Here is a 26,887-nt window from a genome sequence, read left to right on the forward strand (position 1 = left end):
CCGAGGAGGGGAGGAAGCGCCCGGCCGCCGTGAGGGGAGCGGCGCCGAGGGAGGAGCGGAGAGCGGAGCAGCGCGGAGCGGCGGCTCGTCCCCGCCGCCCGGGGATTCAACCGGTGAGCCGCAGCTCTGAACCGCTTCGCTTGTCTCCCCGAGGGGCCGCTGGGCCTGCCGGGACCCTGTGGGCGGCTCCTCGTCTCAGGGGGGCTGCCCGGTGCTTGTGCCGCTGGGCCCGGCTGCGGGAAGGGCTTCCCCCTCGCCCGGCAGCCGCGCGGTGACAGTTGGTGACAGTTGGGTGGCCGTTAGCGTTCCCCCTCCCCGTCGTCTCCGCCGCCGGTCGTTGTCATTCCTTCTCAGTCTCGGTGGTCGGGCGTCGGAACCCGCTGAGGGGGGGGGTCGTACCCGGCCCCGGCAGCCCCTCTCCTCAGGGGTGGCGGCCGTGCCAGGGGTTTCCCGGGCTCCAGGAGGCGGACTGTGACCGGGCTTAACACACCGGGATACAGAGAAACTTAGTAAACCAGTTCTCTCCTTGTGCAATTCCTAAACCGAAGTTGTTTGTGTATTTGTTATTATTTTTTAATTCCGTGGGCAAGTTTCAATAGTTAATCGGGGTGAAGGTGTCACTAACTTTGCAAATCTGGCCCCTCAGCCTGTTTCCCTGCTAAGTTCCCTGTGGATTGAGGGGGGGTTGACTCTTTTCTTGTAAGTATTACCAGTGCTTGGCTTCTTACTGTAAGACTGGGGATCAAAGTCCTTTAAAGTCAAGCCAAGTGAAGTTTGGAGTATATTTAAGATGCTGAGCAGCGCATTTCGGGTGATTTTGTGGGTGTTTGTCACTGTATGAGCAGCTTATGTAGCGTTCAGGTCGTTCCCTTGAAGTAGGGAGTGGCTGTGTTTTCAGAGAGGGTGTGAGATACTGAAAGATGAATGACGCACTTGAAGTAACAAAAAGTTTCGCTGAGGGGGTGGTTCGGCACTGTGTTAAATCCTGCTGGCCTGGGCTGCTTTGGTCTGTGGCAGGGGCACCATCACTTGTGTGATGGCGTGTTGGATTAACTGAGGGGGTTGTCACAGGCAAAATTCAAATTAGTTTTTTTTGGGGCTGAGTGGGGCCCTGATCTGGCCTAGTGTTGGGAACTAGTGGCAGCGCGCAGTTTTGGAAAAAGGGTGGCGTTATGGAGCTTGTGATTTAAATCCATTATTGACACGACTTGCCATACCTTGTTTGGTCTCATAGTCGTGCAGCTGTTTCCAAAGCAGTGCTTTGTGCTGGCAATTCCTCATGCCAGTACTCTGGGATGTGTACTGAGCAGCTAGCTCTTGGTTTTCCAGTTACCTGAGACTCCTTTGGGACTAATGACCCATCAGCGTAGAAGGACGTAGTGTTTTCCAGGAACAGTATTTTACTCAGGAATTGGATGTGTTGACCTTCTCGACATGGTTACACAAGTGTTTTGCAGGGGGGAGGATTAGGAAGAGAATTGTAACTGAATGGAATGCTTTGCTGACAAAAAAACAAAACAACACACAACAGAAGGGAAGAATAGGGTATAAAGCCAATTATACCAATTCACAAGATCGCTGTACACAATGATCTATGATTATAAGCTTGAAGATAGTCCAGGATTCTGTCATTTAATTGTATTTTGCAGTCTAGTCTCAGCTCCCTCCTTCCCCTCCTAATGTTTGCTATATAATCCCCAATCATGCTTTTTTTATTTTTCCACTGATGATGGACTGCTCGTGACCTAAAACTAGACCTAAAAATCGTGCTTCTGAAGTTATATTAAAACACCGTCAGTAACAAGTCAGGTACAAAGTGCATAAGATGTTTTGAACTTTTTTCAGAGGTTCTGGCAAACTCAGTTTTAATCTGTATCCAGGTGAGCATGGCTGACGTTGGCAAAATCACAGAGCGTGTAGAAGCCAATCACTGCTGTTTCTGAGGAGATTTTAGAAGTTTTAGCTAATCCTCTTTTTCGTATTCTTACTTGAATTCCCGTTCAAACAGTACAAAGCAGTTTTTAGATGTTTCTTGTGATTTCATTTAAAAGTGCAATTATGAGTCACATGTAGATGGTGAGACATAGTCTGTTAAGTCATGAATACATGCTACTCTTAGCTGAGCGGTCATTGCTACGGGCAGTAGTTAAGAATTTGATGCAGACAAACAAAACTGTAGCTTAAGGTCTGTACTGATGTTGAAGGGGGAAAATGCATCTTCAAGTTGAAGTAAATAGTGAGCTCTGTGGGTAGAGTGTTGAAGCCTCATGGCCATTAGGTTTCAGAGGTTTTAAGTAGTGGCTGCAATTTCCCCTGCCAAATTACAGTACCAAACAGTGTGGGTTATTTTCAGGTGGCTAATCAGACTGTGTGTCTGTCATCACAGTTAATGACTGTTTCTTTTCTCAGGATCATTAGTTAGCAACCTGCACTGTTTATACTAGGAAACAACTGCTATAGCTGAGATTTCTTAATAGCAAGAAAGATGCACATTAAAACCATGAAGACGCATACAATCTATGCTGCAAAGGTAGCAACCGTGTTTCTTTCCTAATTTGCGTCTAATGGCTTTCCTATTCTCTGTTCATGTGTCTCTTAGATCATATTGCCCCACCCTTTCCTTTAGAGGAAATTAACTCATGCTTAATTACCTTTCTGCTAATTACATGCCTGAATGTTTAGGGTTACATATGAATCATGACTATTTCAACACGTGGCTTTCAAGAATTTTGTGGCATTTGGGTCAGTGGTTGCTCTTTGGAATACATTCATGTTATTTTGAGGACGTTTTTCCATAGGCAAAATTTGTGGTTGTTAGAGATCTTAACCCAATCCCATTCTTCCACCCCCTCACTTTTGATGCACTTTCTAGTCTACCTTGTAAATTTATTTTCAGTAATTGAAGTTGCATGCAGTTTTGGGTGGGACTTGCTACTCTCTTGATCTGTTGTGGAGTATGGTGTACCATTCAGGTGCTAGTAAAATGTAAAACAGCAACAGTTACTGTAAGAACTGTGTTTGGAGACTTCCCCAGTTGTTCTTCTTTTCCTGCTCTAAAATTCCATACCTGGGGATGGCCATAAATGACCAGACAGTTGCAGTGAGTGATACTGTATGAGACATTGTGAACAGTCTTTGGAGCGCTTTGATAATTTTTTAATGAGAAGAATTAATGCAAGTTTTTCATTAAGTGCTATGAAGACTTAAACCTGAAGAGCCAAATCACGTTCGCTTCAGTCCGGTGAAAAGACTGGCGTAGGTTGTTGCTAAGTGTTGTGCCGAGACTTTGACTTCCAGAGTTAGCATGCAGAGTTATTTAGAAACTGTTTTTCATAGCTTGTAATAATTATTGACTTGCAATTACCTCTCACTAAAGGTGTCTCTAGATTGATTAAATGAGACCGCTTTCCACTCAGCTTTGATAAGTGAGCTTTTTCAACCAGCTCTTCTATAAAAGGTGACCTAAACAGTCCAGGACTAATAAATATTTTATGAAAAAGCTAGTATCTTGTCATTGTGGTAGTGATGCAATCTGCATTGACAATAAAGGTATCTGCCTACTCAGTCCCTGGGAAGTAAGGCAGGTACATGTTGGAAAGGAACAAGAAAAACAAGCTGGTGGTGTCTGAACTCATGATAAATCTATACTACTTCTAAACCTGATTTCACCCACAGCGCTTTTCCTGAAGCCAAAGCTGTGTCTGCAGTCTTTGGAAACCCTAATGTGTTTTGAAAATGATCTTAGGTTTATTGCTGAAAAGAACTTGTTACGTAAGTGTAGGCTCTTTCATGTGTGTGTTAAATCAGACCGTAGTGACAGATCCTATTTTGATGAAAGGAGCACCTTTTTCATATTACATAAAAGCTAAGAATACACTTGCTCTTTGCTGTGACTATGATACCTACTTTAATAAGTTTACTATTAATTTTTCTAGCTATTTTGTAATCTGGTCTCTGTGAAAATTAGAATATAGTCTTTTGCTGTTGTTGAGAGCTTTGAGTCCGATATGAAAGGTACAATATCCTGAAGCAATGATTGCTGCTACTTCAGTCCCCATTACACGATACTGAGAAAAATGGCCTAAGGATTTACGGACTTAAAATTGGAAGAGCGTGCCTTTTGGAAACTTAGAGCTAGTTTTGTGCTTTATGTAACTGGCCTGCATATCAAGATACCACGTGTGATCATCAGGTGTTGGCAAACTTTTGAGCTCTATTCTTATCCCATAGTTTCATTTGTGAAATAGCACCGATTATAAGGGTTTTAGCCTTAGTCCCATGGCAATGTAATGGAAGATCATCAGTTGAAAAAAAAGTAAAATAGTATCTGATTGCCTGATTCTGTGCCAGTGCAGTCTGGTTAGTTCTGCACTGATGTTGGTGAACTTCGCTGTCTTTTTATATGAGCAGTCAAGATGCCAGAGATTGGACGTCCAGCCTGATGTACTCAGGACTAGACCCATACAGAAATGTAGGCATCTAATGTGGGATGTAAACAAGTTGTTGCTGCCTGAGCTTTGGTGACTGTTGTAGATTGTGTTCTGGTGTCTGTAGCTGTTTCCCAGTGGTGTGTAGGGAATTAAGATTATAGATTGCAGTCTGCAAATGTTGTCTGAAGACAAAGTGCTTTGATGGAATCTCTTCGTAGATTTACATGTATCCTTGTTGCTTCCCATGAGAAGCTTGGGCTCCTGAGACCTGAAACTGAAAATCCTTGAAAACTGGAATGTAGGTTTTATTAAGCACTCGCATTCAAGGAATACTGTCATACTTCAGGTCAATGGAAAACATTTCTTAAAAAACCCTTTCCTCTTTCCTCCAGTCTCCCCCGCTGCCCCCACTGACCTTAACGCTTTGGTTCTTTTTCTTTGATAATACTTGTAACAAAATGCATGTTTCCTGTGTCTTAACTCTTTCTGTGTTTCCTTTAGTTAATCTTCAGAGGCAGATTGAAGTATGTGGCTGGGGGAAAGTGGTGTGGCTGTCAGCCAGCAGTATTTTGCAGAAAAGTTGGGTTTTCTGGTTTTGGCTCAGATGTCTCTTTCCCTGACTGTGGTAACCGAAACCCTGTACTATTTGCACATACGTTTTCGGTTGCAGCTTTGACAGAGTCACAGAGGAACTGTTGGGCAGACAGCTGGTTTATTCTTCCTAAAAAAAATTATGTGAATTTCCATTTTCTGAAGTAAGAGCTATGGTTTATTGGATATTCTTCTTGGATGACAAATTTGACAGGAAAAATCTAGGGGTGTGAGGAAGGGACGAGAAACCTATGAGTTGGTATTGCACTTTTTAAAAAGTATTTGCTCTAAGTAAATGGGTGCTCAAAATACTAGTGAATAAAAAGAAAAATTTTAGATAAGTTTAGGTACAACAGGAAAAATGTGTTGATAGGAAGATGTATTGGAGAGCTTCAGAATGAATTGCACTAAAGCAAGTAAAAAGCTAATTTTGAATTAAGCCACAGAGGTTGGGGTTTTTTTTCACATGCTAGGCATCATAACAAAACTAAATATTCGAAGATGTTTATGAAAAAGCTACAGAGGGAGATCTGATCTGTCATTAGAGACTTTTGAAGCACAATCTTTTAAATATATCTAACATAATATGTATTGTATGCCTCATCTACCAACAGTACACAAGTATTCATCTGCTCTTGATGTCACTACAGCTTAGAAAAATAAAGCTTGACATCTAGAACAGCATGGAAACATGTAGCCACGGGCAGCTGATGCTGTAGCTTGGAGTTAGTATGCTGTCACGCTGGGTGGGTACCGGCCTGGGAATGCATGTGGCAGTAAGACAAGGAGCTCTTTGGTGTCCATACAGTCTAGTCCTGTGTTAGCTGTGGTACAAATACGCTGATTGCCAGCAATGGGACAGGTTTCCATGTTGTAATTGTCCAGAATAAATCCACTTTTGCAGCCATGGTGTAACAGGACATGTTAGCAGTGATCGTCTGAGGAACCACACACACGCTGTGTTAGGTGGAGTTTAAAGATCATGATCATAGAAAGGGGTTGGGTGGTTTCCGTTTTTCCATTTCAGAGAAAAATGGGAGGGAAGAAGCTTTTACTTGTAAATGTAACAAAGGGAAAGGGATTTTATAAATTAATAACTAAGTCCAAGAGCCTGTTCTTTTTCTAAACTTTTCAAAGGGGTGCTGCTAATTAACATAGATATTAACCTTTGATGAGGTCTAGTACTGGTACAGAAATGCTTAAAAGAAGATTCTGTATCATGGTGTTTGTGAGGAAATGTGTAAGGAAGTGTCATTTCTGCTTTCCCTGACAATATTTACATCAGAACTATTTGAAGTACTTATTGAAGAAAGCAATGTATGAATATACTTTAAATTACAGGTGTTTGCTCCTGGGAGGGAGACGTGGTGCTTTTTGAAGTTGTTGAAGTGTTTTAATTGGGATACAGGAGATGTAAAAAGGATGTTTGGTGCAGTGCAGCTCTCCAAATTGTACTAGTTAATTTTGTTTATGATCTTCTGGTACTTTATTGTCCTTCTTGATTAGATTTTTTTTTTTTTAAATGTGAACATATGTTACCTTCCTTACTATTGTTTTCCTGACTTCTCAGTGGTCAGGCAGTATGAAAGCTCTTCAGAGTTGCCTACCTGTCCAGCTCCAGGAAAACAGCAAATTTGTTCTTTCTTTTGGATTATGTTACTCAGAAGTAAGCTTTGAACAGGTCATGCGTTCAGGGCATGAATAAAAATAAGAGGTCTGACCATGCAAAATAAGTGGTGTGACTGTGCAAATGCGCTGACTTTATCATTGAATAAAGAATGATGCACCTTTAGCTGGAGTGGGAGGGAGACAAGGGAATAGAGAAAGAAAAAAAAGCATTTTGGATACTCAAAAGTTCCAACAAAACATTTTTAGGAATGGAAGATCATAAAATACACAGCGATTTAGTTGCTGAAAGTGGACTTGAGATGGATTTTTCATATTCAGTGTATTAAAACTTGAGTTGTTCTGTTCATTAAAATGTAAATGCAGACCTGCAGAAATTGGCTGTGAAACTCTTTTTGTAATGGCTGTATGTGTTTAAAGGGAGCAGAAAGCCTCTGCTTGAAGTGCAGCATGTGATTTCTTCATATTGATTCAAGGTGACCTCTTTTGTCCCTGGATCTGAAACTGATGTAACTGCAATTGAAAATACTTGGAAGGAGAGAAAGCAGAACAACTTGTTTCCCAGTGGCTTGGCTTTGCAGCTGTTTACAAATCTCTCCCGAAAGAATGCAAAACAAAAAAAAAAGCTTCCTACAAAGAGACCTGTTTTGCTTACTCCAAGGGAAGCTGCTGAACTTTGACACTAAACAGAACTTTATTTTTAGTTCTAATGTACACAAAGAGCTAGCAGGATGCCAAAGGTAATTGTGGCGCTAGTTAAAGCTCTGTGAATACAGAAAGCTAAGTTTTGTGTGTCTGTATAGAGATAGTGAAAGTGCATAACTGGCATAGAAACCGAGTATACTGTTAGCTTTCAGAAAGCAAGATGTTGATGTGGAATAGAAGCAAGGTCATGTATTTCATTCTACTCCTTTAGTTTCCAAAAAATACGAGTGTCTGAAGCATGGTGCTTTTGAATAAGAACAACAGACACCTGAATTAATGAAATTGGCCTACAGACTGCAATTGCAAAACTGTTGTAACTTATTCCATTGTAGTGGGCGATAGGATCAGGAATGATCCTTGGGTGATGGAGATCAGTGTAAAATTTCTCTGAAGTTTGTGTTATGAAAATGTTTTTATCTGTTGTGTCTTATAGCTCCCTGTAGTTTACAATAAAAAACATTCAGACTGATCAGCTTTACAATTAATGGCAATATTGAAAATTTTATGCATGGTGGTCTTTTCTAGTACAGGCACCTGCAATAGAGTCTCTAGTCAAAATCCTGCTGCAGCTTCTCTTTTTAGGAAGCGGTCTTTAAACTGGATCAGGAGCAACTGAAGAGTTTCAAGCTTTTGCTTCCCCATTCTTTTCAGAATTGGTCATAAAGGGCATGTGTGATGCTCTGAGAATGGGCTGTGTTTCCAAATACTGCCAACATGCAATTTCCGTCCCAGGCTGTGCAGTTGACAAACATTTGATGTTTAATTTCTGGTCTGCTAGATAGATTGTTAGTCAGCAGATCTGTGTACCATTACAGTCATCACGAAGCCCTTACTTGAGGAATCAGAAAATGAAGATAGTACAGAAACCAAAAGATTTTTATGAAGGCAATTATTTTGCTCTGTTAATTTGTCCATATAGGAATGAAGCGCTCTCAAATATTTAAAATCTCATTGGTTTTTTTCATTTTGCTTTGCAGAAGCATATTAATGTCTTTTTAACTGTCAGACATTCTGCGGGAAAGAAAAGAGAGTATTCAGCTGCTGTCTATCTATATAAATGAGGAAATGTGTCTTTATAAATTATGCCATTAAGAAACTGATTCCCTTAATATACAGGTCTCTACAATGAAACTATTTTTAGATTATTTTTAGGAGCTCATTACTACTTTCAAAGATAGAAAAGAAGTTAGTGGAAGGAGCCATAATACTTACATAGGTAAGATGGAATATTTAATTTGTTCCCCCCCTCAGAGAAAATCATAAGTGTTTCCTGTTACTTTACTTAAAATAACTTTAGATTAATGGGAAATGTTAAACATTATCAGTCTTTTAAAATGGCTGATCTTATGTAATTCAGCTTGGAACAAATTAGCTGTTACTTCCTATAGTAGAAAACTATCTTTGGTAATGACAGTTGTGCGTATCACATCTGGTTTGCTGGATGACCCAGAGAAAAGTTTTCTGAGACTGTTGAGGGCAAGACCTGCCAGGGGTAAGTAACCTTTGCTGGGCAGAAACGTGAAAAACCAGAGATCCAGATTCTTCAAACACATGAACTTAGGGGTCGTCATGAATCTCGGGTTAAAACGAGATTTACTCTGACAGTTACTGACATTCTTCAGTTTAAGAAAATCTCTTTTCATCTTGCTTTCCATACATTGCATCTCAATGTGTGTTCTGTTTTCCTTGTGTGATCTTAAGTAATGAGCTCGAAGGGAGGGCAGGGCAGGGTCTTCAGACTGCAGGGCAGCGTTGGTTTAAAAATCTTCTGGTTTTCCTGTTAGAGGAAGGAAGTCGTAGGGGCACCTTTGGTTACGAATGTGAGAGCAAGAAACTGAATTGCTGAGGTGCTTGCTCAGCTTACACAGAGCACTGTCTGCTGAGGATCACAGGAAGAAAAAGGGGCTGGATTTGGTGACCAAGACCTGCTTTCCAGTGCCTTGCTGTGGTATTCCTAGTGTCTCTGTATGTCAATATTGCAATCCAAATGTCTGTGTTTTAATATGCAGACCTTAAACTTGCTAATACAGGGGTTCCTGTGCTCCTTTTCTCCTAAAATGAATCCAGCATTTAGAATTAGAACAAAGTAGTTGAAATGCCCTTGGGAGCAAGCTGGCATGTGGGATGGTTTCTGTCAAGCAAGAAAAGGGGAGGGCTGGATCACTGGAAGGCAGGCTCTGCACAGTGGTGGTGTAGGCATGAGAATAAATCTTTTTGTTGTAGTCACTTTATATAAATTCTATAGAGCTGTGCTGTATGCAGAAGCCCAACTTAACTCCGAAGTAACCCGAGTACTGAAGGAAATGGAGATGCACCTCATCCGTGTTAATGTACCCTGCTGGGTTAGCTGTGATACTTGACTGTGCCATGAAGACATATTCTTTGAGGCCAAAGATACGTTAGCTAAAGTCTCACCAGTGTGATTCTTTGCAGAGACAGTCTTAGCCTGAATACAAACCTATTTACATTTCGTCTCTTACTCAGTTTGCTTCCTTCGTGGTGATTGTAACTTTCCATATTTCTTTTTTCCTCTGTTGCTTTGTGCCTCTGCAACTGTTAGAACAATGTGCTGGTGAGGTCAGAGACTTGTGCCTTTTTCCACATGCGTATGTAGCTGTTTGACTGGTACTGCTGGCTTGCTTTCCAGGCCAGCTGTCTGGTACTGTTTGCAGGTCAAAGCTATGCAAACATATGCTGATGTTGCAGTTGGCTTTTGGGGCTGTATGGTTATGTAACTGTGCCCTTCCTCCTGTGGCCTTTATTTTGTTGCTATGAAACTATTAAGTAATTAAAACAGGTGACTTCTTTCTAAAAGGCAAGCCTTCAAAAGAAATTATTTCTAGCAGGCTGTTACCATATTTCTGTCTTTAACCCTTTTCTCTTTAAACAGGAAGAAAATGAACCTGAAATCTGAACGCAGAGGAATTCACGTCGATCAGTCAGAGCTACTGTGCAAGAAGGGATGTGGTTACTATGGCAATCCTGCTTGGCAGGGATTTTGCTCCAAGTGCTGGAGAGAGGAATACCATAAGGCCAGACAGAAACAGATTCAAGAGGATTGGGAGCTGGCAGAGCGGTAAAGAGCCCTCTTTATTCCTTCCTCTTTTATAGTAGGGTGACTTCACTAAATACTATTCCTGCCTCCTATTTTCTAGTCCTATTTGCTCAGGCTCAGTTTCATCATAAGTTCTCAAATTTGACCTTTCCAGCAAGAAAGGGAAGGAAAATCTTCCTTTTGATGCAAAGATGAATATTTATGACATTCTAATTTAAGAGGTTTCAAAAGAAAGTCTGTGAAGTAATAAATGTAAACATCCCCCCAACCTCTCAACAAATACTTTGACCTAATTTGCATACTGAAATCTGTAATTCTAACTAGCAGTTGGAAGGGTGAAAGTGACAATTTTGATTAAAATACCTCTGCCTCTGGAGACCACAGTTATTGTCTTGAATATAGCCAGCACAACGGCTTTACATTTCAGCTACTGATTAAAAAATTGGGTTTAGTCTTGTCTGTGGTCATTCTTTTAAACTGCAGGATTGAGCCCAAAACCATCAAAGCTTTAGCTTTAACAATGTAGGTAATTTTTCTAAGCACGTACTTTCTGCAAAACAGTCTAGCTTTCCTAGTGTGATAAATGCTTGACCCTGAAAATGGGTCTTGGAGGAAATCTATGCTTGAGTGAGAAAATAAGAGTAGCTTCAACTGCTTTTTGTTGGATTTGGGTAGAAAGCAAAAGCATTATCTGCTGCCTGAGAAACTGCAAAGCATCGTCTTTTGTGAACAAAGGACAGCTGTAGTACTTCCAGGTATGAGTTACACGACATCCACTCAGAATTAACTGTTTCAGGGTTATGTGAATTCTTAAGATGGAGGAGCATCTAGCTGTGTATTAAGAGTTGATTGGCAGTTGCCTTGAGCTGGCCAAGATGTTTGTTCATATTGACACTGATTCTCTACATATGCTTACCTTAATGTATTAGTGGAATATGCCCGAACTCTAGGAGAAAGTGCAAATGCCTGAGATACATGTCTGCACTCGAGTTTGGAACCCTTCAGTGAACTTGAGTTACCTAGTGATATGTTAACCAAGGTCACAGGCGGGTGGAATGGGGAAGAAAAGTCATTAAGTGCACTGTTTACATCAGCCTGCCTGAAGAAGGTGACATCTGTGGAAGCTCTCTGAACTTGAGTTGGGTCCAAACTGATGGTTATAGTTTGGAAGCCCTAAGTTTTCTGGTATCTGACTACCCTAGACACTCTTTATCTTAGACTTTGAAGTTGTTTGTTTGTTTGTTTATAATGTTCTCTTTACTGTCTGGCACTGGAACAGATTAACTGCAAGTTAAGAAGTGCTTGAAACTTTTTCTAGCCTAATCAGAAGGTGCCAGGTAAGCTGTTGGGTACAGTACAGAGGACGTGTCATTTTTTAACTCTGCCATAAATTTGGCTTAAACAGTTAATAAAAGCTTAAGTATTATTAGAGCAGATAGTTATGCTGTCAGTCTTATAACATCTATGTACAATAAAGTGGGGCATTTAAGGAATTCTTTAATAAGTAACTGTTCAGTAGGGAGATGCTAAAGGAACAGATAAGCTGTGATTGTTTGCTGTAGCGAACAGACAGGCTTGTCAGCACAGATAAAACACAATTCTTGCCTCAAGAGATTACAAGTGCAAGACTATTTATGGTCCATCCTGAGCTGGATGGATGTTTAAAGAAAATTGCTCAACCTTTTAGCATCTTGAAGGGCAATATAATTTAACCTATTTTAATTTTCCTGCATAGGAAGAAAAGTAGCCGTTGAAGGATTAGCATGTTTGCCCTCCCCTACTTTGTACATGTAGATTGAAAGATGGGCTTGGTCTTTGCAAAGCACCCATCAGTGTTTGCAGTGAAGTGGTTTGCCTCATTCCTTCAAGTAAGCATAAGTGTTACCAAGACTTAGAAAAGAAATTATGACAACAATGATCTATTTCCCAGAGTATTTTTGAGATTATGACAGGGTATTTCACTTGCTCAGCTGTGAGCCATAGTTTTTATCTTTAGTAACATGGTAAAGGATTGCCTGTGGTAATAGGCTGTGAAATTCGGAACACGATGCAGCGAGGAAGGCAACTGAATCAATTATTGGAAGTCCTCCTACAGTCTTTTCCCTCACCTCTACCTTTGTAGAATTCAGGGCTGTGACATGAGGGGAAAGTGACTGTGATTGTATTTCAGTCTCCTCTCTTTTGACCTTACTATTTAATCCTCCCTTGCCATCTTAAGCTTTCCCTCGCTTCCATTCACCATTGCAACATGGAAAGAGTGGATGTAATGGAATGAAGGGAGATGTGGTAGGAAGTAAGAAAGGAAGATGAGCATAGAGGAGAATTAGCATCATGTCAAATGAGTAATTTATTGCACAGGAAATTAGCTTATTTTTGCTAGTTTTAAGCACTTAAATTAGACATACATTTTTCTAATTCCAGGCTTCAGCGTGAGGAAGAAGAAGCATATGCCAGTAGTCAGAGTACCCAAGGGGCACAGTCACTGACCTTTTCAAAATTTGAAGAAAAGAAAACCAATGAGAAAACGCGAAAGGTCACTACCGTGAAGAAGTTCTTCACTGCTTCTTCCAGAACAGGAGCTAAGAAGGGTAACTTTCTCCTTTGCTTTTAATGGTTCTATACAACATGTTAAGTTAAAAAGTATTTTTGATATTTGTATTGTACTAAAAGGCAGAGTAGTACTCTGTGCCTTGACCTTAAAAAGTTGGAATAATGATGCTCCTGGAGAGTGATTGCTATATGTGAAGTCTTACTGAAAAAACAGAAAAACATGAGCTTTTGGGTGATGCCGAACAATCTTTTAAATAGAACAGTGCCGTGTTTGTGTTAGCTATACAGGAATTCTTCCACTAAAGTGTAGTATAAATGTATTCCTGGTGGTGGTCTACCACTGCACTGCTGAGTGGAAGTATCTTGTTCATATGATGCACATTCTTGCTAGATTCATGAGTCAACCATAGTGTGATTCTGTAGTTTAGGACTTGAAAGGGAACTCTTCCTGAAGAAAGCAGGAGAAAAGGTACTGGCTGTGAGTCACCTCAAACTGATATGTCTAAGTGTGATAGAAATGCTGATATCAAAATATCAGATGATGCTGTCATAATGGATCACTTCAGCAGCTTTAACAGAAAAAATGGAATGTGTAAGCAGGGTGCCTTTAAATGAAAATAAATGTGAAAGGAAACTTGTAGTGTTTATGTGTGTGGGGGTTGTGAATATCAAGTTTGTGGTTGGCTGAATGTTTATTCTACAGCATGTGTTACAAGTAAGAATGATTAATGGCACTGATGTCTTTGCATAGCAATATCTTACATGGGCAAAACCTGGAAAATGCTAGACTGTGGAGGAGGCATTCCAGAAGAAAAAGCAACATTAATATATCTTAGCCTTATTGACAATGCATTTCCGTAATAAGAAGTTCTAAATATGTCTGGATTTCGCCTTAGAATTTGTTTTGGTCCATGGGCAGCAGCTGGCTAAATGAGGCATTCAGCTATGTATTAAGAACTTTTTTTATGTTCCTTCTTCTCACTTTCCATATTTTCTTTTTTTTATCCCGTGCACCGTCTCTCCTGACATGCTCCCGTTCTTGGTGTCTTGCTTGCTTTTGCATTTATTTCAGTGGCTCAAGAGAAAATCGTTAAGCCAGGACAGCTTGGGAGGGAGCGAAATGCTGATAACATTCTCAGGGATTTGAAGGAGATTTTTACTCCCTCCTGGGAACTGGCTTCCCCTACTGAAGGTAATGCAGTACAGCTTGAGCAAGCTGTCTGCTTGATTTTAGTAAGCTTATTTCTTAGCTGGGCTTGGCAAAATACAAACTAGGGTTGTGCCAGTTATAACTTGTGCTGTTGAATACGAAGATGACAAAAAAAAGCAAGTCTAGCATCTTGACGTGAACTTGAATCTTTAAATCAATTCTTTGCTTTTTGGTAAGAAGACTATAGGAATAAGAGCTCAAAGAAGCTTCAGCTTACCTTAGTGTGACAACTGAAGGATTACGCAGTTTCAAAAAAATAAGAATTTTGTTAAGAAGTAGCTAGATCTTGTGCTGCTTCATATTTTTATCAAAAAATAATTCTGGGTTGCCATTATAAATCTGATTGTAAGTTGAAACTATTTCAGTTTAATAGCTTGCACTCCAAGAACTTCTGCATTCTCAAAACATCTCCAAATGTTTGTTACAATTATCAAGACGACAATTTCATATCAAGAGAAGACATACTGGTTTCATTTAAACCAAAAGGACTCCAGAACCCTTGAAGCAAACACCTTTAGGATCTTGTCCTATGCTATTTGTTTGCAATTCTGACGTGTTCTGCTGAATAAAGAAATTTGAAGATGTACCATTCTTTATTTTGCAAATTATATGAAGATGATGAATGGGTGTGTGTAGTAGAGCTAATGACAACACTATTTTTATATTCTTGGACTCAGATCCATGACCATGGCACAACCATAGTGAATCACTGGAGTGCTAATGTTCTGCTGTAACAACTAGCATTTTTGTAGAATGCCTTGAGAAAGATTTTAATATTAATAGTGTTTGTTCTTTGTAAAGGTGATCCTTTCTTAACTCTTCCCATACTCTTTCTTTTCATTTTGGCATATCTCCTCTACTAGGTTCTCTTCAGCTTGTTCAAATGGAATTTCTTTTCGGCAATCAGCTTCTTTTTAGTTAGACTTAACTCTTTTAAAGTACATGACAAAGCTGAAAATACTTTATTGCTGAAAGTATGTTTGTTCCTGCAGTCCTAAGTAATCAGTGTGTGTTGTACAGGTTCATTTTCCTGAAATCAGGATTTCAACACGGAGATTAATGAAGGTGCAACATTTCTGAGTGACTACATGTAGTTCTTGGTGTGACTCATTAAAAAGACAGTTCATTCTAACATTCAAATTTTTTTAATGCCTACATTAACAGTAATGTGCCTCAATTGTCTACATCTCTCTAGTAACTAAAAAAAAAAAAAAAAAAAAAAAATCTATTCTAGATCCATGACTAAAAAAATCATATTCATATTCCTTAAGGTCAAATAGTGGAATAAAGTTCATGATTTTTCTGATACAGTGAACTCGGTGTTGAAATAAGTAAATAAATCTTTGGCTGTTCTTTGAAATGAAGTCAGTAATTAATTGTGGAAAAAATACCCTATAATTCTACCCTTTCAAAAGTGGACCTGCTTGCTTTGTTTATTATTGCAAAGCTATGCTCTGTACTTACTGGTTATGTAATATTAAATATGACAAATTTGGATCAACATATAGTAGTGGTTGCTGTTCAGCTTGAGTACTGTGCAGGCATTCTACTTTGAATCTTAGGTATAAAGAAGATTGGAGGAAATGCCCTCTGGAAAAAAGTGTTCTTGTGTAACTAGAAAGGAGATTGATTTGCACTCCGTATCTTGATTGCTGCAGCTGCAATTTAAATATTTGCAAAACCTTTTCCATTCTTATCACTTAAATACAATAAATGTTTTAATGGTATCTGACCAAATTATTACCCAGAGAAGGTTATGCTGAAGTGTAGAGTCTTGTGCTTTGGTCAAGTGATCACTGTTGTTAGTCACTGGATCCTACAGCTTTGAATTTACTATAGTGCTGTATCTCTTTAAAAACAAGTAACAGCAAACAAAAAAACCCAACAATAAGCTACTTCCAATATAAAACATACCAATTTAAATATACTAATCCCATTTATTTCCTTATATTTTGGAGTTCTGCATGTATGCTTATTGAAACAAGGATTTTTTTGTTGTGCATGTTAGTATTTTGAGGTTGAAAGATGTGTTTGTATCATGTTGACCATGAATATTTTCATGTTTTCTGTCTCTTTGCTGCTTGCTTTTCATCATGTTCATTTACATCATCTCTATTCAATCCTTCATTCTGAACAGTGTTGGCTGGCAAGTTGAAAGGTGGGTGAACTAAACTTGGGTAGTGAAGGTATTGGATCAGTACAATTAACTTGCAACGTACACCCTGGAAAATCAGATGTGTTTGTGTGGAAAAATCCTGTGGTTGCAGCTATATAAACTTGCATCCAGTGCTGTGTGCAGTCTGTGTTCCTACCTCCTTCTTGAGTGCCAAGCAAATTCTTTCTTGAACAGGCGCGGTGCTTCTGTTCTTGCCGAAACACAAATGGCCAAGTTCTCATTTACACTGCAGGTGTGATTCTGTGGCATCTGCTGCCTAGCCAAAGAAGGGCTGCTGCATTTTCACCAACCTCATGCTCCCATTCCTCGTCTTGTGCTGCTGCTGCTGCTCCTATGACCTGGTGGGAAGCCAGCTTGGGGAGCTGATCAAGCTGAAAAATAACCCCAAAGAAACACTGATTTCTGACTAGGGCTGCCCCAAACTACTACTCCCTGAGCTAGTTCATGAGCCAGTTGAAAGCAAAGGAGCAGGAATGTAAAGGTGAGGGAGAACGGAAAAGGGAGCACTCCATTATCTTAAACTGCTGCAGAATCCCATCTGGAAGCCTTGATCTTATATGGAGATATCTTACCTGGGAATGAAAATGTAAGAAACCCGAAAGCAAACCCATGTTACAGTAATTTGCTAATATAAAAAGGCCATTAGTGTAAATGGGTATGTGGCTATAAATGTTTCACTTCAGTGGAATACTCAGTTTCTTAGAGTTCTGTTTAGTAATATCCAGCATTTCACTGGTAAAGCTTGAGAAAGAAATGCTCATTCATCTGCACAGTTGAAAAAACCAACCTGCAATTTTAAGACACATTAAACGCTTCCTGCAGTCATCCATCAGTGTAAAAAAGGTAATCTGATGTGCCTAAATTTTCCCGGCAGAGATCCAAGAAGCCAAGGCTCCCAGCCCTTCTATAAACAGGCAGGCTAGCATCGAGACAGATCGAGTATCCAAGGAATTCATAGAATTTCTCAAGACGTATCAAAAGCCTGGACAAGATATCTATAAGCAATGTAAACTATTTTTGGACACAATGAATCATAAAAGGGTAAGTTTTGCATGCCTTTTACATAAATAAAATGGGGAAACTGGGGAGAGATGGAGAAAATGCTGCACTTCTTCCAGCAGTTTGTTTTTTGTATATTGTATACAGGAGTCTTTAGCTGATATGCTTAGTTGAATGAAGATCTAGTGGCAGTCTTAAATTGTCAATGCCTTGCTTTTTGATATGGTATGTGACCAAAGAAACCCTCCAACCCCGGTATCTTGAGAGAACTTTCCTTTGCAACCCAAATAAATGAGTTCTGAATAAATGCCACATAAATTAGTCTGTTGAACAATTTTCTAGATAAATATGACTTGTGGAAATTAAAATATATTACATAATGAGTTTTTAGATCTCTGAAGTCTAAAAAGTTAGAAAGATAATACAGTATCAACCAACATGTCTCCTTTTCTTTGGGGAAGGGAAACTTGACTATGCTTTTTTTCTTTTTTTTTTTTTTTTTAATGTGGAATAAGGGTTACATCTTCATTCTCCATTAAAAAAAAAAAGTTCTTGAAATATTAATGTATCTCTAGTGCCACCTATGGTTGAAATGAGTCAGTATTTAGCACACTACTTTTTTTTTTTCCTTCCCTTCCCTATTTAGTATGTAGTTACTCAAATTATATCTTCACATTGGACTGGAAGTTAAAGAAAGTTCTGATGGAATCTTACATGCCCTCCACTTTGAAAACATCTTGAAGTTTGGTTTGGTTTTTGTTTTGGTTTTTTTTCTCTTTTAGAACTGATTCATTCTGAGCATAGAGTTCATGAAAATAGTGTGTTGTTATTACTGGTTATAAACACTGAAGGTACTCTCATTTCCTAGTTCCTTGATAGTTTGTGCTAGTCAAAAAGAAGTCTTTCTCAAAACATACAATTTGCTGCTACATGTAAACCAGGCCTAAAATGCAGCACTGCCATTAGAGCTGAGACTTTGTGTTCAAGGGTAACTGTCTAGTTTTTGGCCTTAGAGAATTCAGAAACTAAGTTCTCTCTCCTTTTTTTTTTTTTCTTTTTAATGTATGGTTTTATGCTGCCATTTAATGGTGAAAAGTGGCTTGATAGGTAAAGTTAATTTTAACTGCAAACCTCTGTTACATTCTTCAGTAGCTCAGTTAGTTAATGCCCAAAAGACAATGTTGTTTAACAAATAACATTGTGAATATATTTCATAGTAACTTTATCATTAGAAATGTTTACTGTATATTCTTTCAAATTATGATTTATATTCTTGGTTTTTGGTATACTGTATATCCTTTCTTAAAAAGTTAAGAGACAAAATTGGGAGCAAGCATTCTGCTTAATAGTCTACAGTATTTTGTCAACCGTTGCTCAGGGATGTGTCTAGGGAAAACGGCATTGCACCTGTCCAGTTCCATTGCTAATATACATCTGTTCAGCAAATAAACGTCTTTCACATGTTAAAGAGCCAGTATGTCTTGGTTTCTCATATTTTTAAATATAATTTAGCCAACATAAACATCTCTGATATATTTGCATTCTCAGACTGTTACTACATCTGGACACTTTCCTTAAACAAAAACAAAACATGAGAGGCATTGCTGCCGTTTCTTCCACACATGCACACTTAAAACAGTTTTCTGTTATAGGACTTAAGCATTGAGGAGCAATCTGAATGTGCCCAGGACTTCTATCAAAATGTAGCAGAGAAATTACAGACACGTTGGAAAGGTATCATGTTCCTCTTCCTCGTATCTTACTGCTGAAAAAGTAATGATTTTGAGGATAAAGCCTCTTGCATTTTCAAGTAAAAACGAAACATTCCTAACCAGCTTTCAGAAATTTTGTTAACAAATTCCAGTACCTTAGTTAGAGCTATTCCCAGCAGCACCAGTTCTATAAAGCTTTGCCGTGTAAATTATTTGTTTTTACAGGTTTTTCTTAAACTTTCAATTAAATATGGTTCAGTTGGTTTAATTTCTTGTTTTAAATTCAATACTATTTGTTTAAAACTGAAGTTGAATAGGTAGTCTCAACCCAATTAACCGGCTGCGAGCCTTACGTTACACTGTAATGCACAAGAAGCCAGTGAGAGGGAGTATTTCTGTTGTGGACTGCTTTTATGTGCCTGGTATGCAAGTGGCACAGTTTAAACATACCCAGGGATTTTTTTAGACATAAACAGAAACAGACGACTTGGAAGACCTCACTGGACTTATTCTCAAAGACTGTATTTTTGAGAAATATTCTTGTAAGCTGCAAGCAGCTGAACCTAATTTGTGTGTTGAATGTGCTAAATGAACATGCTTCATTGTGAACCTATGTGTACTTACTTTGGCATGTCACTATGGTGTTGTCACCATTATATTTTTAATTCTGCTGTAGAGAGTGAAAGTACTCCAAGTATATCCATTGTTTATTAACTCAGGTTGGATCAAGTCAGTAGTACTGATTTGGCGATATTAGGACGAAACTGTATTAAATCTTCAAAGGAGCCACAGAATACTTTATTTACTGTATTGGGCGTGGGATTTTTACCTTTCAGTGCCCCCTGAAAAAGTAGAGAAAGCAATGGATCAGATTGAAAAATATATTATGACTCGACAGTATAAATATGTCTTTTGCCCTGAAACAACTGATGATGAGAAGAAAGATCTTGCTGTCCAAAAGAGAATCAGGTAAGTCTTTAAAAGAAAAATGGTTGAGTAATCCACAGTCCTGTAAATGAGCTCTTAATCAAGCATGTTAAAAATCTTCTGCTGTGCACACAAAAATGGCAAGCTTTTTAACCAGAAAGGGTTAAAAGCACTTTATTTAAGAAACAGAAGGAATGAATAGAATGACTAATGAAAGCTACTACACTAGGAGGACTAATTGGTTTGGTTTTGTTAAATTATAGCAAAAAAAGAAAGTATTTTTATGGAAATAAATTACTTCAGTGGAATAAACTAGCTTATGACTGGACTAGTGTCTCATTTACACAAAGCACTCCTTGTGCCTTGAATTCAAGAAGCAGCTTGTTTCAAACACCTGAATGTTACAGGCACAGAACAGTTTAACATTTTTTTTTCTTGTCATAGGGCTTTGCACTGGGTAACTCCACAAATGCTGTGTGTTCCTGTCAATGAAGAAATTCCAGAAGTCTCCGATATGGTTGTAAAAGCAATTACAGGTTTGTGAATGATGAAGTGTATACTTACTTACAGCATTAAATTTTATATCTCTTGCTCATAGAGATTATTTTCTGCTATCATCAGAAGGGGGTCCAGGCTTTTAGATTTGCAGTAGTCTTTGTGATACTGGACTAGGATATCATCTGTGAAGCGGGAACAATTTTTCTATCGTAGAAGTGCTTAGGCTTACCTGATCTATTTGAAATACTTGGGCTGAACCAATAGAAGGTTGAATAAACAGATACTTTTATGGAATAGCAAGCACCACAGAAAAATGATGCAGTATTAGTATTGTCCAGTAAGTGTCCTACTCATTGAAGTGTCTGGTTAATATGGTTTTAATGATCTGAGAACTTTTTTATCTTACAGATATTATTGAAATGGATTCAAAGCGTGTCCCTCGTGATAAATTAGCATGCATCACCAAGTGCAGCAAGCATATATTTAATGCTATTAAAATCACAAAAAACGAACCAGCTTCTGCTGATGACTTTCTTCCAACACTTATATACATTGTTTTGAAGGGAAACCCACCCCGTCTGCAGTCTAACATCCAGTATATAACACGCTTCTGTAATCCAAGCAGGTTAATGACAGGAGAAGATGGCTACTACTTTACCAATCTGGTAAGTGTAGGAATAGTATTAACGTTTTATATAACAAGATTGTCTTTTATTTGGATGTAGGAGTTTCCAGTAAAGGCAAACACAGCATAACACAGAAGGAAAATTAAAACTGATCTTCAGAGAGTGGTTGAGGTTACTTAGAGTACAGCCTGCTCTCTTGCTTTATATCTCCTCTCTCTTCCTTTGCTTTCCAAAGCAGGCAGTGCTTTGCTTTCTTTATAATATTAAACCCTTTATGTGAACGGTCTGATGCTAAGACTTGGGTATATTTTTATTTTGTAAGGAGTTAATTACTTTCTATTCCTAAAAGCCTGAGTTTGGACTGTGCAGATGTTATGGATGCAAAGTTCCCTATTTAAGCCCATGAGAGTTTATCTCTTCTTGAACAGCCCGCAGAACTAGGCCATTAATGTGTGGAGGTAAACAGGCTTTTTAAAGCTTCTGCAGGAGGCATTTATTGGTGTGCTTGTTCATGTTAGAAGGAATTATGATTATGAACTTGGCTTCTCTGCATTTCATCGTAAAGCAATTCTCGAGGGAAAATATGTAGTTGAATTAAATACTTGGAATGTTAAAAATTCCTTTCAGTAGGAGGAGAGCATCCACAAGGTAAGATGGGCATTTGACATTCCTTCCTTCAGAAAATGAATAGACAGCATAGCAGATCTCTGCTGATCAGATTATTAAATATCAATATAGTGCTCTTGTCTAGTTGTCATGTTCTTTCTGTTCCCTCACCTCCAAAATGCAGCAACCCTGAGGTTTGTAACGGATGTTATCCAGTGAGTTGGTACTGTTCTGCTGAAGTGGTGTCTTCCTGTGTTGTTCTCAGAGTTTTTGACTTCTTCAAACTTTGGGGAGAGGAAAGAGGCATATGAACTGTCTGATATAGTTAGCTTCTGGAAAAGATCTTTAGGAGCAATCTGAGGCATTAAATAAAAAATAATCAGTTACTGGTCTAATGGCAGGATAAAAAATAGAATGCATACATTCCAATCTGTAGCTTGCAGTGATACTCACTCTCTGTTTTGTTTGTAGTGCTGTGCTGTGGCCTTCATTGAAAAACTGGATGCTCAGTCTTTAAATCTAAGCCAAGAAGATTTTGATCGTTTTATGACTGGTCAGACATCCCCGAAGAAGCAAGAATCTGACAGTTTCTCACCTGATGTGTGCCTGGGTGTTAAGCAAATGTATAAAAACTTAGACCTCCTGTCTCAGTTGAATGAGAAACAGGAAAGAATTGTCAATGAAGCCAAGAAGCTTGAGAAAGACCTGATAGATTGGACTGATGGAATAACAAAGGAAGTCCAAGATATTGTTGAGAAATATCCATTAGAAATAAAACCAAAAAGTCAAGCCTTAGCAGCTATTGACTCTGAAAATGTGGAGAATGACAAGCTGCCCCCACCACTGCAGCCTCAGGTTTATGCAGGATAATTATCAGTAGTAACTCTGAAAAGCATCATTATTCTCACCTAGTACTATCAGCTACTTGGGAAGGGAAGTACATTTAAGGCTAAAAATCAGATGAGCTTAAATCAGTACATTTTTAAAGGTACATTTTTTTGTTAAGTGTAATGAATTGTATTTATTTTAGTCAAGTAGATTTCTATTAGGCTTTTATGGGTTTTTGAACTGAATTTAAATTTTCTACACAAACCGGTGTAATTTTTAAGCAACACTAGTCCATTGACATTTTTCCTGAAAGCTTCCTTGTAGGCATGCACTTACTTGTTTTTAATAAGTAGTTTAACTTGAATTCGAGTCCCAGCAGAAACTCAAAAGGTACCAATGTTAGTCTGAATTTATTCTGTAGCTGTAAAGATGAAATATATATTGTAAAATATGTAAAATTGTAAATAGATTTAAAATCTAATGTCTCAACTGTGCATGACATCTTGTGTATGAGTGAAAATGATATAGAAGTGTTCATTTTAGCACCTTTCAGTTAAATCATGTTGCAGTATAAAGGCAAGTACACTGTTAATGTTTCAATAAGCTAGATGGTATAACTGATGAATTGCAGTCAGAGAGGATATTGTTGTAATGATTTGAAAACTTGACACTCATCTCAATTTGCTCTGTAAAAAAAAAAAGTGCTATTTGAAATATGACATTTCTTCATGTAAACGTTCTCTCTGCTTTGTCAGTACACCTGATAGCCTTCAGTGGTGCACATAAGTGCTGATATTACTACTTTTGAAGAGAATGTGGAGCCAGGCTTCAGAAATAGGAAGCAATATTTGTATTAAAAATTGCATAATGTGGAACAAAAAGGGGGAGGGGAAGAGATAGTGCAAGAGTTGCACCAAAAGTGGCTTTCTTTTCTGGCATTGCCTAGTAATTTCCGTCAGTGGGCTAGGTCTTGATTGCTTTTTTGACAATCCTGGTAGATAAATAAGTTCATATAATTAGAGGCTGCTTTTTAGAAGAAGCATGAGCCATTGCTCCAAGCAGAAAAGTGCGCTTTATTTTCACAAAACATCAGTCTTCTGATCTTTAGTGACCCTCTTTAGCAAAGGGATTTACCTCGCTAAAGCACTGAACATCAAGGTAAATATGGCTTGATGTCACTAAAAGTTTAGATCGGTGTATTTCAAGTTAAGAATAATAGCACACTCCACAAAAAGTAACCTCTTAAAAATATAACTTTTTTATGCCAGTGAAACATTTTCTATATAATTTTAAATATCTTCCAGTAAATCCAGTCTGCCATGACTTGTTTGTGTACCTGAGATATCTAACATAAAGCTAGGTAGCTTGAACTACTTTTAAGCAATGTTAAATTCTTACCATCAAGGAGGAAAGTACCTACCTCTTTATTATGTTCCACTGCTTTAAAAACACTGCTATTTTAAATTTGCTCTGCAATAATTTCAGACCACAACTGTGATTTGTCCCTTTTTGTCAAATGCATTTAGCCTTATGAACTATGCATTCCTAGTGTTTCAGAGATAACCAGTTACCCAAAACTCTACTGCAGAGGTGAAGCAATGAGCTAATTGGATGATCACAAGAAATTAAATTATTTAATGTAACCCTGTGTCTCTGAGCCCGCGTTGCTTAGGAGCTGACCTGTGCTTGCAGTAAATAATACTGTAAAGTCTTTCTTTTCTTTTTAAACACTAGGTGCTAATTCTGATATCTAGGTACACAGGTTTTCCGAGGGGGGGGTAGGGGTAAGCAAACTTTGAACTATTGTGTAAATTGCCATGTTTAAATAAAAGTGTGTACATTATGGCCTTGTTAATGAGTTCCTAAAGATCTTGTCACTGGGTTTTCTTATGTTGTTAATGATTAATGTGAATATAATTGTGACTGCTTCTGTGTTTTTGCAGACACAATTCTTAGCCATTCAAGTGCAAGTCTAGGTAACAATGTCCTTTTCTTTGCAGAAAGATCATTGTAGTGATTAAGTACTTAAGAACGACTTGCTGGTGCATTTGTACTAAACTATCTCTTATTCATATGCCATCTTGTTATCAAGCCACTAAAGTGGGAGTGTTTTCAGCAAACAAATCCTCCGAATCCCAGGTAAGATGGATTTCCATACCCCATCTCAAAGATAGCAAGTAGGAGTGGTTTGCTCTTAGCCATAGTGTAGCCTGGGTAGTAACAACGCTGGGAGCAGCTCTCACAGGAACTTGCATTCTAGTGTTTGAGTAACTAGACTGCTTGAAGACCTTGTCAGTATTTTATTAGGCAAATGACCCGTCTGTAGGTAAAACAGGTAAATAGTTTTGTCTTGCTTAAAAGTAAGGTAGTTCAGTTGCTCTGGTAATAACTGCAGAGTATCTTTCCAGTGTTTAAAAATTCAGACTGGGCAAGCTGTCATGCACAGGGTGCTGTGAGGTGCTGCTCACTGAGCTGGGAAGATGCTGTGTCAGTTCTGGGCTCAGCGTGAGCTGATGAACCCTCCAGTAAGCAGTACCAGATCGGCTTGGTACTGGGCATTGCTGTAGTATAGAGGTGCTCTGGTCCCACAGGCAAGGTTGGGATAAGATACAGTGAGAGACCTCAGTGATGCATAAAGTTATCAAATGGTATCTATGAACAAGTTACTTGTGAACCAGAGAGTTTAATTGAAATACTACCTTAAAGTGAATTGGAATACAGGCTGCTGTGCTTTGGTGACAGTCACAGCATCAGAAATTATTTGGTTTTTTTCAACAGCGCACTACTAGTTCAGTATTACTGAAATCAAAGACTGTGGAGCTCATTACTAGGAATTGGAACTTACGTTGTAAGCTACTTTGCATGTGAAACCCCCAATTATTTTGCTGTAGTACAGAAGATACTTTACAGGAAGTACTGGTTAATTAAACTGTACAGTCTTTTAGTTTCATATAACTGAATTATGAAATTAAATTGATTCTTCTACCCAGTTATTAATGTTTGCAGATTCTCTGGTGTATATTCTTTTGTGACTAGGTAACTCATGCTTAAGGTAGGGAGGCATAGATAGATGCTGATGAATACAGCTAGTGCTATTTAACAGCAATTTGAAAAAAAAAAAGGGTTAAGAGGTTTGGGTGGAGGAGCGGCAGTGTTCCATCTGATAAAGAACTGAACCTTGGAGGTTCAAATGCTATAGTGGCTTCAATACAAGACAAAACGGTTTGATACTTCATCTGGGTATCCAGTAGGAGATGAACGTGTCCTTTTCCGTTATCTACAGCCATCATCCTTTTGTCAGAGATGTGTACAGTACTAGCGTATATGATTTTTTTTTTTAATTGTCTGAGAGGCTTGCCAAATGTGCATTGGCAATCCTACCTCCTGCCTTCCAAAAGCCTCAGTCAAGAAGAGTCATAAACTAAGGCGAGTAATTCAGTACTGGCCTTAGACCTCTTTGAAGACAGGGTGATTTGCGATCTTCAGGAAAATACTGTAGTTTCCAAAGTACCACAACTATTGCAAATACGCCTTGCTTCCAGCTTGTCAAACTGCTGCCGCTGCAGTCCGGGGTAATTTAGCAGGGTGGAGACCCTGGCTGTAAATTGCAGGGTGTTGCAGTTGTCCTTGCTCGGAACAGCAGGGTTACAATGGAGTAACTGGCTAAAACAGCACGGGAATGCTGGAGGGCTGGGAGTGCTGTTACCTTCTGCTGGATCACAGCCCAGTGCCGGGTGTTGCTTCACTGGATGCCACAGAGAAGAGCCTGCTGCTGTCTTTTTTACACCCTCGGGTATTTATGTCCCGGTTGGTAAGGTCCCCCCGAGCCTTCTCTGTTGCGGGCTAAGTCATCCCCGCTCTGGGCTGCAGGCACCCATCCCTCCGTCACCTCCACTGCCCTTTGCTGGAGTCACCCCAGCGCGTTATTCCTCCCCAGGTGCAAGACTTTACCTTCTCCTCTCTTGGACTTCATTATAATTAAAATGTTATTCTTCTGCTTCCTTCCGTTAAATCAACTGCTTTAAGGATTTTCTCTTGAACGCTTCTAAGTATTGGCCACTTTTTTTTTAAAGAAGTTGTTTTGGCTAGTTTTCAGTGGGAAAGGGAGGGGAGAGGGGCTAGGGAACGTCGGCAGCCCCTTTTTCAGGAGAGCAGCAGCAAGTGCCGGGGCCCCGCCGGGGCTGCACCAACCTCCCTCCTCCGCCGCGCTCCGGCCCGAGAAGACAACGGGGGGGGGGAGGCGGGGCGGGGCGGCGCTACGAGGTGAGCCCCGAGCAGCTTCCCGGACCCTCAGCTACCGCCAACGAGCCCCGTCCCGGTGCGGCGGCCGGCGCCGGTCCCGGTGGTG

General features: G+C 39.2%; 2 protein-coding genes across 3 annotated transcripts in view; both read left to right on the forward strand.

Annotated features, from left to right (window-relative positions):
• RABGEF1 (RAB guanine nucleotide exchange factor (GEF) 1) lies at window positions 1-23,240 on the forward strand. Of its 2 annotated transcripts, XM_010573588.1 has the most exons (10): window positions 1-105; window positions 10,237-10,428; window positions 12,829-12,995; window positions 14,030-14,149; window positions 17,218-17,384; window positions 18,995-19,076; window positions 19,891-20,023; window positions 20,426-20,517; window positions 20,888-21,144; window positions 22,183-23,240. In XM_010573588.1, exons 2-10 carry the CDS (start codon window positions 10,250-10,252, stop codon window positions 22,579-22,581), a joined length of 1,596 nt encoding a protein of 531 aa, XP_010571890.1. In that variant the 5' UTR covers window positions 1-105; window positions 10,237-10,249; the 3' UTR covers window positions 22,582-23,240. The 2 variants fall into 2 exon arrangements, with proteins under 2 accessions (XP_010571890.1, XP_010571891.1); XM_010573589.1 differs by lacking the exon at window positions 14,030-14,149.
• TMEM248 (transmembrane protein 248) overlaps window positions 23,234-26,887 on the forward strand; it is an 18,102-nt gene continuing 14,448 nt past the window's right edge. Inside the window, exon 1 of the mRNA XM_010573587.1 lies at window positions 23,234-24,678. The gene's annotated coding sequence lies outside the window, so the exon portion shown is untranslated. The remainder of the gene's footprint in view (window positions 24,679-26,887) is intronic.

Source organism: Haliaeetus leucocephalus, unplaced genomic scaffold (genome assembly GCF_000737465.1).
Source record: "Haliaeetus leucocephalus isolate CR32 unplaced genomic scaffold, Haliaeetus_leucocephalus-4.0 Scaffold395, whole genome shotgun sequence".
NCBI lineage: Eukaryota > Metazoa > Chordata > Aves > Accipitriformes > Accipitridae > Haliaeetus > Haliaeetus leucocephalus.